Source organism: Musca domestica, unplaced genomic scaffold, assembly GCF_030504385.1.
Source record: "Musca domestica strain aabys unplaced genomic scaffold, Musca_domestica.polishedcontigs.V.1.1 270, whole genome shotgun sequence".
Classification (NCBI taxonomy): domain Eukaryota; kingdom Metazoa; phylum Arthropoda; class Insecta; order Diptera; family Muscidae; genus Musca; species Musca domestica.
Genome location: NW_026712287.1, coordinates 51,858 through 64,613, shown reverse-complemented (window position 1 = coordinate 64,613; position 12,756 = coordinate 51,858). Strand labels below are relative to the sequence as shown.

General features: G+C 39.2%; 1 protein-coding gene across 1 annotated transcript in view; it reads left to right on the top strand.

Annotated features, from left to right (window-relative positions):
• Nucleotides 1–260: 260 nt before the first annotated feature.
• LOC101890273 (uncharacterized) overlaps nt 261–12,756 on the top strand; it is a 38,026-nt gene continuing 25,530 nt past the window's right edge. The window contains 2 exon segments of the mRNA XM_059124265.1: nt 261–290; nt 356–466. Coding sequence (XP_058980248.1) covers nt 261–290; nt 356–466 — 141 coding nt within the window.

Here is a 12,756-nt window from a genome sequence, read left to right as displayed (position 1 = left end):
CCAGAGCATTTAGTCGGTACTTAGCGAAATGAAAAATGAAGTTTAGTTAAATAATTTATTTTAGTGCAGTTTATTTGCGTCCATTTTGCAACATTCATTCCGGGCACCGAACGCAACTCCCAAAAACTAACCCAGCCACCCTGCTGCAAATGGCGCGCTCCGCTTGCAGCTGCACAAATAATTTGCACCGAAAATGTTATAAAATTTAATTACAGCATGTTGATGCGAAACGTATAATTGCTTTGCAAATCCACGGAGCAATGTGGCTGGCTCCATTGGCTGGAGCTCAGGTAAGCAGAGACAGGAAAAGCGTCGCGTTCGAATGAGCATTCGTTTCCTCTTTTTTCACTTTTAGGCTAACACCACCAGAGCAAATAAAGAACGACCAACAAATTTTATTGCCCAGCATTTAATACAATTTTTGTGGTCGACTTTTTTGGCGAACTTAGACGGCGAAGCAAATGAGGTTGCTGGGGAAGGCAATCGGAAGGCAGAGATCCTTGTTTGTTTTGCTCAAAACAGTTAACGTCACAATTTCTTTTGCTTATGCATATGTACGTACGTACGTACGCAAAGACATTTTCGAGTGCCCCCAACACGATCCATGCACAACGTGGTCATCTTTTTGCTCGGATAAATTCAATGGACCCTTTATTTCTTTAATTTTAAAGGATATGTCACTATTTGCATAGATTTTAGTTCAGTCTCGTATCCATGCAGTGGCTGCGTCCTTTTCTAGCCGGCACCCAGATGTTTTCGTCCACAACATGCCAACAACAACAACAACGGCAACAATTCATATTTATGTATTTTATGCTGCTACACCAGTTTGTTCTGATGTGCCTTTCGTTATTGTCATGGAAATTTCGGTTATAATTAAATTTTTATTCCATCCTTTGCTTTTCCGTTTCCTCGGTATTCGTTTTATTTTTTCTTCATTATTTACAAAGGATTTCTTCAAATAAAATCCTTTAATGTATTAAAGGATATATCCTTAAAACAGCCTCCGACAGTCTTATTCCAATACTCGAGTTTGTCCAATTTTCACGCTTTCCACCTTGACACAGTGTAGGAATTGGAAGAAAATAAAGTGGAAAACAATGCAATGGTGTAAAAACACTCATAAAAAATTGGGAATTAATCTTTTGAACGCAAAAGCGAATTTCACATAAAACTTATAACATTAAGTTCCATTCTGAAAGGTTTCGGCGAACAACCATCTTCCAGTGAGGACTAAGTGGTAGCTGTAGAGACCAAACATACGACCAGTAACTGATTAAATAGAAGTGTTAGAGATAGGACCTTATGGCTCCTACATGGTGCGTAAGTTTCGATCATTTTAAGTATTTCTTGTTCTCACAAAACTCAGGATAATTGTTATTTAAAAGACTGCTGAGGCAGTAACGACATCGTTATTTCCACTTTGAAACTACAGCATTTAATTGAAAACTTCCACACAGTGTTGAGAAGTTGATGGCAAGAGGGAATATACGATTGTCTGTCCGGTTGGCATTGAAGCGAGAAAGATATAAATAAAAAACGGACTTTCAACATCTAACCGCAAAAAAAAAAAACGGAAAAAAACATTAGATTTGTCGTTGGCTGTTTGTTTTGCTTTGCTTTTTTATTTTCTTTTTTTGTATTGTTTTGTGTTTTTTTTTTTTGGACTTGGCAAAAAGGATTTCTTCCATTGTTATTGCTGGTTGGTGTTTCAATTTTTAATTCAATTTTCGGACGAAAAGTATTGCGAACACAAAGGGAAGTCGCACAAACAACGAAACACACACACAAGTGAAAGTAAAACGAATTGAAGTGTGAAGCATCCGAAAAAGATAACACGGGAACAGAGTGTAAATTTGATTTGGATTTGATTAAAACTTCAAAAGGATTTTGAATAAATAAGGACATCATCATAACCAAACAGGAAACAAAGGAATCAAAAAAAAAACTGCACGGATTTGCTTTGGCAACACACAACCTTCAAAGCGCTTCAATGATTGAGGTTGATACGACCAAGTGTAGGAGGCGTCAATTTATCAAACCTTCAGAAAATTGGATTGGAATCCTCCGCAGCAGCTAGCAGCGATGGAAATTTGCATGGCAAAACAAAATTTAACACAGAACAATCTGTGATTGAAAACAGCTTTCTTTCGTTCGGTATTGGAGATGTTTTTTCTGTTGCGATCAGGTCTGAGTCTGAGTATAAACTGAAAGAAATCTTGTCTTAATATATATTCATAGACCAACACACATAAAACTTGGCGCAAAACCCGCTAGGGTTCAATACAAACTTTATCATGTCTCGTAAAAAACTTATGATAAAAGTATCCACCTACAAAAAAGTCGAGATAGAACTTTGAACTTCAAAGGAGACAACATTTCCGAACATCAGAGGGAATAAAAGTTTATAGTCAGAATCAAGAGAGGCGGTATCAGAGTTGTAGCTACGAAAAAGGAAAGAAGCCCCAAGCCAATTTCGACAATTATTTTAACACCCTACAAAGCTGCCCCGCGGCAAAAGGGATTAAATGTGTCTTCATGTAGTTGTTTTGTAGCACGAAAACAAAGGCGACAAAGGTCCATAGTTACCTTTTTTATGGCCTCCAGAGCAGTCGCCTAATGCATGTCCCTCTGTCGATGTGTTCTTTAATCCAAGGTCCGTCTGGCAATTCACGTTCACTAAGGATAACATTTGTTTGGAACAAGGATGAACTCTATTATCTCGCTTACTGGAGCCTATCTTCAAGTGTATCAAAGAGTCGGCCTAGGGCGACATTATTTGGAAGAAGTCATAGCCTTTGTAGAGAACCGCATCAGTTGCAAGTCTATTCGCATTCGAAAATAAGCAGCATGTTCATCGATACTCAAAGTCGGTCCATATAACCCACTGCCCATAGGACTTAATTGATTGGTTGGCAAAAAAAAAACATTTATCTTACTCCGACTCAACTGAAACACAGGGTCATTAGATATCAGTTTGTCTTTCTTCAAATTCGTTGCACAATAGCAACGTCACATTGGAACAAGAACAAAAAACAGGTAAACTTTCTTCCTTCAGTTCTCGTTTAATCTATTCTGCGAGTAAATACTGCATATCTGGTCAGTGTCCATTAATTTTATTCGTAAGAGTCCGAAATACAGCAAAAGGGAGGACTGACTACGGCTATTTGCTTGTAGCCGTAATTGATAATGGCACCAGATACAAAATAATACACTAGAAGCGACCGGCTCTGAGACAGATAGCAGCCACATTGACCCCTGTCACCATTTAGCAGCAGACGTCCGTTCCAAAGTCAAAAGGTTGAAAAGGAATTTGTCTTAATTTAGGATTTTATTACTTTGCCACTCCAGCATTCTTTGGTCGTTGTCGCTTTACGCTTCACTTTGTTGTGAACTCGTCACCTCTGCTCCCCATTTGCTACTCGGCCCATCAGGCCTGGACATCCAGCAATGCCAACCAACAAAATAGTTGACAACTGATATTGCTCCGACGACTGCAAACCAAGGAAAACAACAAAAAACTATTTCCCAACCAAAAAGAAAAAGGGGAAAACTTTGATAAATTGAATGATGTACTGAAGTTAAAAAGCTGATGATACTCCTCTTCCCCTGTTGCATCCGGAAGAGATAGTCACCGAAGTTGGTCAGGCTGTTAAGGCAGTTCCCTACCGGCGAATTGCTATAAATGTTTGACTTCAAAGTCACCACACACACGCACGCACACACACACACTCACACTGGCACAGAAGCTCCCACCTTCTGAAGTTCCCACGTCGACTGTTCAGTGTGGAGAACGTCCGAAAGTTTTCTGAGGTTATTTTGGAGTTTTCTTTATGGTCCTGTCATTTTAATCAGTTTGGCCGGCCCTTCCGAACCAAATCAAAATGAAGTTGTAAGTAATTGATAAAGTTCTAATTTGTAACAGAGCAAATGTTCTGGGCGGGTGACATGGCACACCTTTCGGTTTGCGCGCACAAGTCGTTTTGGATGACCGGCCGACCAGCCACTAGTTGGCATACACAGCAAAGCAAAAGAAAAACAAAAACAACATCATCGTCAACAACAACAACAAAAACCCATGTAAACTAATAAACAAATTAGTTTAGCCTAAATATTGGTCAAACCCCTGTTTTCATCGCTCAAATTGCCCGTAATGGCCACTACAAATTATGACCACGAATTAAGATGGACATGTTTATTAAATGCCAGCTATAATGCCGGAACACACATTGCCAGCCGGCAAAATCGTTCCGTCCTGAATGGTTTAATAAATGTCCTCATGTCGGCGTTTCTCTCCAATTCCATCTCTACCCCATCCCCTGTGGATATGCGGTGGCTACGGTGGCTGGCGGTTCAGTTTGTCGCCTTGTGTTGCAAGTGACATAAATGACTGTGAAACACGACATTTTCACACCAACAGCAGCAACAGCAACAAATATAGCTACATAGCTGCCATTTACGTAACTAACCCAGCTAGGCAAAGTCAAAACACAGAACTCCTAAAAATAGGCTATTTATTAAGTCATGTTCGGCGATATTAGACAATCATGTTGCTCTGTACATTAGGTGGGAACACTTTTTGTCATTTATTCGCCGATTTTCGTCAGTTCCAACCCGACTTACGATGCGAAAATGATTTTCATAATGGACTATTCTTGAGAATAGCCAAAAATTGTTAAAATGTGCGGTTTGTGACACCACTTCATGATAACATTAAGAACTTCATCGTTAGGGCCTTGAAATTGCACTGTGAGATATTCAAAATCGCTTTCTAATGTTGGTTCGCTTCAAAGGAAAGCTGCAGTTAAACAGACCCTCAGATCGACTCCCACTTAAATTAATTCGATATCTTATCCTCATTTCGGCATTGCTTAACATTTAACCGTTACCACCAAAGTCCAGACCGTTTGGTTTAAGTCTGTGACTGAGTGGAACCTTAAAAATCGAATCGAAACCCACTTCCCTCTCCCCTCTCGAAATCTCCTCTCCTCTAACCGTTGTCACCAAAGTCCAGACCATTTTGTTTAAGTCTGTGACTGAGTGGAACCTTAAAAATCGAATATCGAAAAGTACCGTTATATGAGAACAAGTAAGCAAAGGTTACAGTCGATCGGGGCCGACCATTTGATATCTTACAACACTACAATTTGCGGTAAAGTTTCTGCAGATCGGAAACCCTTTTGACTAGAATGATGATTCTCCTTGGAAACATTCCGATATCCACTTCTGAAAAAGCAAATATTAAACCTAATTGATCCTCTTTTCAAAAATCATCATAGATCAGATATTAGATCAGATCAATATATGCCAAAATCATACGATCTTTCATCGTCAAATAACTAATTCGCCCTTTCGGAAAGAACAGCAATTTCACGTTCAGAAAATGCATTCCATGCATATTAAAGATTCTATTTTCATCTCATTCTTGAAATAATGTCACATAGTCCTGCAAAAGTTCTATCTTGGCTTTCGGCAATATTTAAAAATTTAGATTCTCCGGTATGATTTTCTATATCACCTATATTTGGCTATAGTCTACAACGAAATCGGCGTCAGCGAATTTATGATTTCGTTAATTTTGGTATGTTTGCACACAAAATTGTCCTCCATGACCATCCAAATGGTCTAAATTCTTAAAGTCTAATGTTCTAAATTTTTAAAGTCAAATTGAATAAATCTTATGTGAAAAATATTCACATTTTTATACCTTCCACCATCTATGGAGGGTATATTAACTTTGTCATTCCGGTTGTAACTCCTCGAAATACTCATGTCAGACCCAACAAAGTATATATATTCTTGATCAGCGTAAAATTCTAAGTCGATTTAGCCATGTCCGTCTGTCTGTCTATTGTAATCACGCTATCTTTCGAACGAATTGAGATAGAAGGCTAAAATTTTGCACACGTTTTTATTTTTCCAGTAGGCAGGTTAAGTTCGTAAATGGTCCACGTTTTCATATAGCCCCCATATATAAGTACCTCCCGATATTCGGTATTTTGATGATTATAGCGACATTATTCACCGGAATTGTTTCAACTTTGGTATTTGAAGTTCGAAATGGATACTACAGCCTATGACAGAAAATTATCTGGGCAGGTCCACGTCTTCGTATAGCCCCCATATAACGGTACCTCCCGATATTCGGTATTGTCATGATTTTAGCGAAATTATTCACCGGAATTGTTTTACATTTGGTATTTGAAGTTCGTAATGAATACTACAGCATAAGGCAGAAATTTGTCGGTGCAGGTCCACGTCTTCGTATAGCCCCCGTATAACGGTACCTCCCCATATTCGGTATTTTGACGAGTTAAGGTACAATACCCACCGAAATTGTTTGAGATATCGTATTTGACGTTAGTAATGGATGCTATAGCCTGTGACAGAAAATTGTCTATGCTGGTCCAGGTCTTCGCACAGCTTCGATATAACGGTGCCTCCCTATATACGATATTTTGATGATTTTAGCTACAATGCTTATGTAGGTCCACGTCGTATAGACTTTTTAAGGATTTTATTTTTTGAAGATTTCCAAATGGTGGAGGGTATTCAAAGTTCGGCTTTTTAACTTTTTATTACCTTATTTTTATGCGATGTTTAATTATTATTCTTTTCCAGCCGTTCTTGATTTAGAAGCTCTATCAAACTTGGATACTAGCATCAATGCACCGGTCAGAGATGACCTTTTCGCAGTTTAATGGAAATGTTCGCATTTTTTACATAAAAGTTATGGTATATTTCACCCGCTAAATATTATTCGATGACCATCCATATTGGTACGTTTCTGTCTTCCATTCTGACCATAACATGCCAAATTTCGTGAGGATCCAGTCATTATTGCGATCTGCAGCGTGATTACAAATTAACATTGACAAACGGACAGACGGGCGGACATACATGGTAGATCGACTCGGCTCGGCGAGATAGGAAGATCGATATATAGTTTCCTATAGTTTTGGTCCAATCAAACTTCTTCTAACCTCTAACTTAAGGTGTTGTAGGGTATAACTATTCATAAAAAACCTACACTTAGATTCTTTAAAGGAGGAATTTTTCCCTGGAAGAATGTGAAAGACTAAATGCCAAGTACTGCAGGTGAAATGAGACCAAAAACACTGAATATCGAATTGTAGTAGTCACACCTCCTAAATTTACCATTCAATTGGCAAATTCATGTTTACAACAGAATGGTGGACAGAGTTGGATCGACCTACAATTCCCGCTGATCTTGAATGTAGTCATTGTAGGACTCGAAAACGATTACATTACCCTCAATGCTTTGGTTGAGGATAAAATTATATAACAATTAGGTTAGCATCGCAAAAAGAAACCTTCTGGTTCTGATCTCCTTTGAGGCCACCCTAACGTCAATGTGGCTGTTAATAAAACTATTTGCATGGCTAATGTTGTCGTCCAGAGTAACAGCTAAATAGAGTCACTTTATTTTGATGATGCACAAAAGGGCGACGGGGACAATGACAGCGACAGCGACATAAACAACAACGACAACAACAACCAATGAGCGGAAATTAAACTTGGCGTTTTAGCATTTCACTTGTGCTTCCTCATATGGCGTCATTCAATATATGTACGTGCTTCAAAAGTAGCAACAAGAACAGCAGAACAACAACGCGTACGTCCAAATAGAAATAAACGCTCCCCTTTCCCGGTTTCAATGTTACCCATACCCCCCTAATTTCAGTTAAAAACCACTGGCACTGCTGCAGGATCATTATCCAGTCCGCCACTGGCCACACTGACACACTTTCCATGGCTTAATGTGGTGTCATCGTTGCCCGCACATTAATACGTACACACGGAATGTATGCGCATACATATGCATACAAACTTACAAACGATTAGCGGCTAGCGGCTAGCGGCAAGGCAAATGGATGGAGGAATAATGGGTTTGACACAGCGACAACCTCTTGGCCAAGACCGTAGGCTGCCTTCCGACCACGCCAGACCGCGCTGGACAAGCACATGGACGTGTTTTGAAGAAATTAGCACCATATTAAATTACAAGATTGCCGTTAAGATACGACCAAAAACATTTGTAAAGTTTATCAAGTTGTTCCGCCGGCCATTTCATATTTATGAGGGTAAGCTATTGCTGATCCCTTCGCGGAAAAGGACATTTTGATAACTTCACGAAAGCTAAACAAGCACCCACCTCGGGTGCCTAAGAAATGAAAAACGACCTCACTCCAAAATGTTTCTTTTACCCAAGGCGAGAAGAAGGAAATTCAAATGCATATCCATATCCAACAGCTATGTGGAAATGCTTTTCGAGGAAGCTTTCAATTTTCTTCTTCCACAGATGCGATAAAAATGACCAATGTGCTCCGTCACATAAATCTTCATTTGAAAGTGGTCGGTCAAATAAATCTTTACCGTAATCACCGAGTTTTTGTTTACCTCTAGGATGATGGTGATGCCGCAACTACGCAGGACACAATTCTACACCCCCTCCCTCCCCCCATTTCTCTGCAACAAGCAAAACAATTTGGCACAATGCGATACGGCTGGCAAAAACCAACAACAAACCAAAAATCAATTTGAAGTAAAGCGAGCCAACTAAAGGGCTATCCGATCTAAGGTCTGAACTAGGTACTTAATTCGCATGTGAAACATTGTTTTTAAAATACTTTTGTCAAAACAACGACTTCTATGCTCTTTAAACTGTTTGACAAACTGTTCGACCTGTTTTAGTTTCTCAAGAAATCAATATTGAAAAATCTGGGTAATACGTTTGTCGCCTCATGGGGTTTAGCTGTCTTCCAATTGTTCACCTTGTCGCAAATTTCAATTCTGACAGAATGATTTATAGTTGCATGCTTGCATGGCCGTGCTGATTGTTCAGACAAGGCCACAGCCTACCAACAGAGAGATGGCATCCTCGAAATAGGCATTTGAGACCTTCCAAGGCATATATCCATGATCGATCATCTACTGAAATTGTGGAATGAAAATGCAATTTTGCATTAGCATTGACATTACTCCTAGAATGTTTGACATTGAAAGTGGTCAATATATTGGCAATCTGTGAATTATGTGGGAGAATGGGTTGGCCGATATCTATAATTTTGCACACCGGAACTTGCGTTAGTAAAAATATTGGGATATCTGAAATTTGAAGAGAATCTGATGCTTATTTCGTAAATTATGAGAGATTTAATAATTCAGTGACATGTTCACACCGGTTCTCGTGCTAATAAAATTATTGAAATAACGCCAATCGGACTTTTATTTCTCATTTGATAAGAGTTATAATAAATCCAAGTTTTGACCCTTTGTGGGGTAGACACTTGCTTGACTAGAGCGATATTGTACATTTCCGTACCTGACATACCACTGTCAAAATTATTGGGATTTGCAAAGTTTACACAAAATCGAATGATCTAGGTTTGATAATAATATTACGATGTACCAGGTTTGGACCGAATCGGATGATCCCCTCGAGAGTTATACTCAGCCGGACAGACAGACGGACGGATGGACAGCTCTAGATCGACTCTAAATTTTCTAAAAAGGGTCTTAAACCGTTTGCATGTTTTGGTCGTATTAAATGATATATATACACTCTGTAACCATATGGGTTATGGTATAAAAAATATATATTTGTGTATTTAATGTCAACCTTGGATTATTTTTTTAAATTACCATGTACCATGGTACCATGGTTCGATCTTTCTACTTACTTGTAGATGCCACGAGGGTCTTCATTCACTTTGTGCTAATTGCATAACCCATTGAGGTAGATGGCAGCGAGTTGGGACCAAAATCCAATGCAAAACCTAATAGAGGCACAGAAGCGAGAAAAAAAAACCAATAAATAGTGGCCACATAAGTGATTTATGGGCCATAGGATGTGTGATATGATTTCCATTTCGGCTGTCAAACTTCGAGGCCAAGTGAATGACATTCACATCCGTCGTGGACGGAGAAAGGCAAAGCGAAACAGGTGAAAATCTGTATCGTTTGCATGCATCACTCACACGCCACATGAAAAACGTTTCAGTGTTTGGTTAGGAAATACGTCAATACTTCGAAAATGCCAATGGACAATTGCACATGAGTAATCGGCAGTTGGCCGTCTTGACGACTTTCTGGATTAACTTTTTGGGATTCATCGCGACAAGGAAGATGTCAAAGTGGCGACTAAATCTTCATTTTTCTCCTTACTTGCCTTTTAGGGCCAGGAATTAATGGCTTCTACAACTTGAATTAATGGCCGCATTGACTCCGAAGCAGCCCGTATCAAGTAAAGAAAACGCCAGTCGCTGTTCAAGGGTTCGCTGCAAATTATGCAAATGACAGTATGGGAGTCGACTCATATTCCAACCAACTCCCTCTCACTTGGCCCCAAGATGTGTGAAGTAATTTGCCCCCATATTAATAAGCTTTGAAAAGTTTGTTCATTCGATTCGCAAACAACGCTCGAGCGTGAGTGGGTGTGTTTGTGTGCGTTTTTTTTTAATTTTGTTACCCACTTCAAAGGATAATTAAAGCATCTCCATTGCTTGGCGGCGGCAGCAGCAGCAGCAGCAGAATGCATAATTTTATGCGCGGGCTCTTTTTCAGCAACGAGAAACGAAAACTTTTTAATCAAATTTAATTGAAAACATTTTTTTCTCCTCGGGTCTCGTTTACCACGCAGAATGAATGAGTTCCTCCAATGCAGGGAATAGAATAAATATTGGGAAAAAGTATTGCGCTTCATTTTTTCGCTCTATTTTATTGATGGCACAGTTAGTGTTCGAAATTAGTTGCCGCATCATAGACAAACATATTTACAACGGGGCACAGTCGAGCAACAGTGAGGCTCAATATTGTGTTGATGGACTGAAGAAATGCCCGTAGTTTCTTTTTTCAACGATTTATCCGAAAACTAATCCAGTATCATAATAAACTTTGATTTATATCTTCAGTAATGGAAACCAAAAAATACCAAAAAGCATGGGGCCACGCTCGGCACCAGAAACATCATCAAAACGTACTCCACTCATTTAACCTAAAAATGGAATTTTCAATTTAGTTAGAAAATAAAATAAAGCGCCACAGTAAGCATTTTACAAGTTTGGGAAATTATAAAAAGACCAACGATCATAACTAAGCCCTTACGACTTACAGAATGGCTGAGAAAAAGAGATATCTCCAAAAGTGGAGGCCGAAGAGGCATTTAGATTTGCGTACTCTTCATACACCATAGGAACATGGGCTTTCAATATTTTATAGAAATAAATATGTGAGGACTATATGCTACCGATGTAGCCCATCTTCAAGCTTGACCTGTTTGCAAGCCAAAGACTAATCTGTGCAAAATTCTATCTTCCGATCTTAAATCGTTCTGACTTCAAGCTTGCCCTGTTTGCAGGCCAAAGACTGATCTGTGCAAAATTCTAGCTTCCGATCATTATTTGTTCTGACGCTAGCTTGATTACAACAGACGAAAGGACAGAGTATAGATCGTCTTAGAATTTTACGCTGATCAAAAATATATCTACTTTATAAGGCCTAAAATCATTATTTCGATGAGTTACAATCGGAATGACAAACTTAACTTTACCTTCCATACTTTGTATGTGGAGGGTATAAAAACACAAATGGAATTGCCAGAGTATTGCTAGAAGGAGTCATTTTTTCTATTTCCACTTCCATTCCCCTCACCTTTCTTTCCCACAAAAAGAGGATTGCTGAGCCAAATTAATCATTAAACAAACCGAACTAGAATAGTTTGGTACTAAATGCATTCAATTTCTTGGTGTCAAATTGCTCCCCTACCCCCTCTCCCTCACTCCTCTTCCACTTGAAATGCAGATAATATCAATAATGCACTTCATGAGTGCATCATCGATCGATGTTGTGGCATTTCCATTTCACTTTCCTTCGAATGCCAATGTTCGTCAACGTGTCCTGCATCCTGCTTAATTGTGATAAATCACATTTTAATGCCTTCATTTATGTTGCAGCACGCAGTGGCGAGTATATCAATGCGACATTTATCACAAGTGGCAAATAAACTCTGATCCATTGACTGACAGGCTGCTTGAATGTTGCGTGAGAGGGGCGGGGGCGGCGAATGTGTTACGGCTGTTGACAGGCAACAGTGGTGTTGACTGTCTGTCAATCGAGTCGAATCTTTTGGAACTTAATTAATTTTATAGCCGCCAAACAAAACAACAACAACAATCACAGCAGTGGAACAATGCATAAGGACAGCGCATTTTAGGATGCAATTAAATTTAATGATTTCAAACAGTTATGCATTTGTGAAGTAGGTTCCAATATGCAAAGGCGTTTGTGGAATATAGTAGGACACATTACGCACACACACACACACACTACGCCCTTTACCAAGCCAATACGTCACACACCGAGTTTGGAACTGGTTAGTTCTGATAAGTCTTACCTGCCAATTGCTATCCCCCCATTCCAGAATACGTTTAAATGCCGATTTCATAGAAGATAACCTGTTGATACCATCAACATTGTCTGTTCTTGTTTCAATTATAAAGGGATATTAAACGAGAATGTCGCACTATTTTGGGGTAAATTTGCTAGTATTGGTACCAGAAAGCATTGACTGCAAGTTTGAGCCTTCAAAGTATTCAATGGATAATTATTAATGAATGGGACTTAACTCCTTGCACCCGCAGAAGGCTCTAAATGAGGATTTTCCCTAGAACCAACCAAACAAGTGAAGAGCGAGTCAAGATCAAAATGCCGGACAACCTCAAGGTACCGAACGTA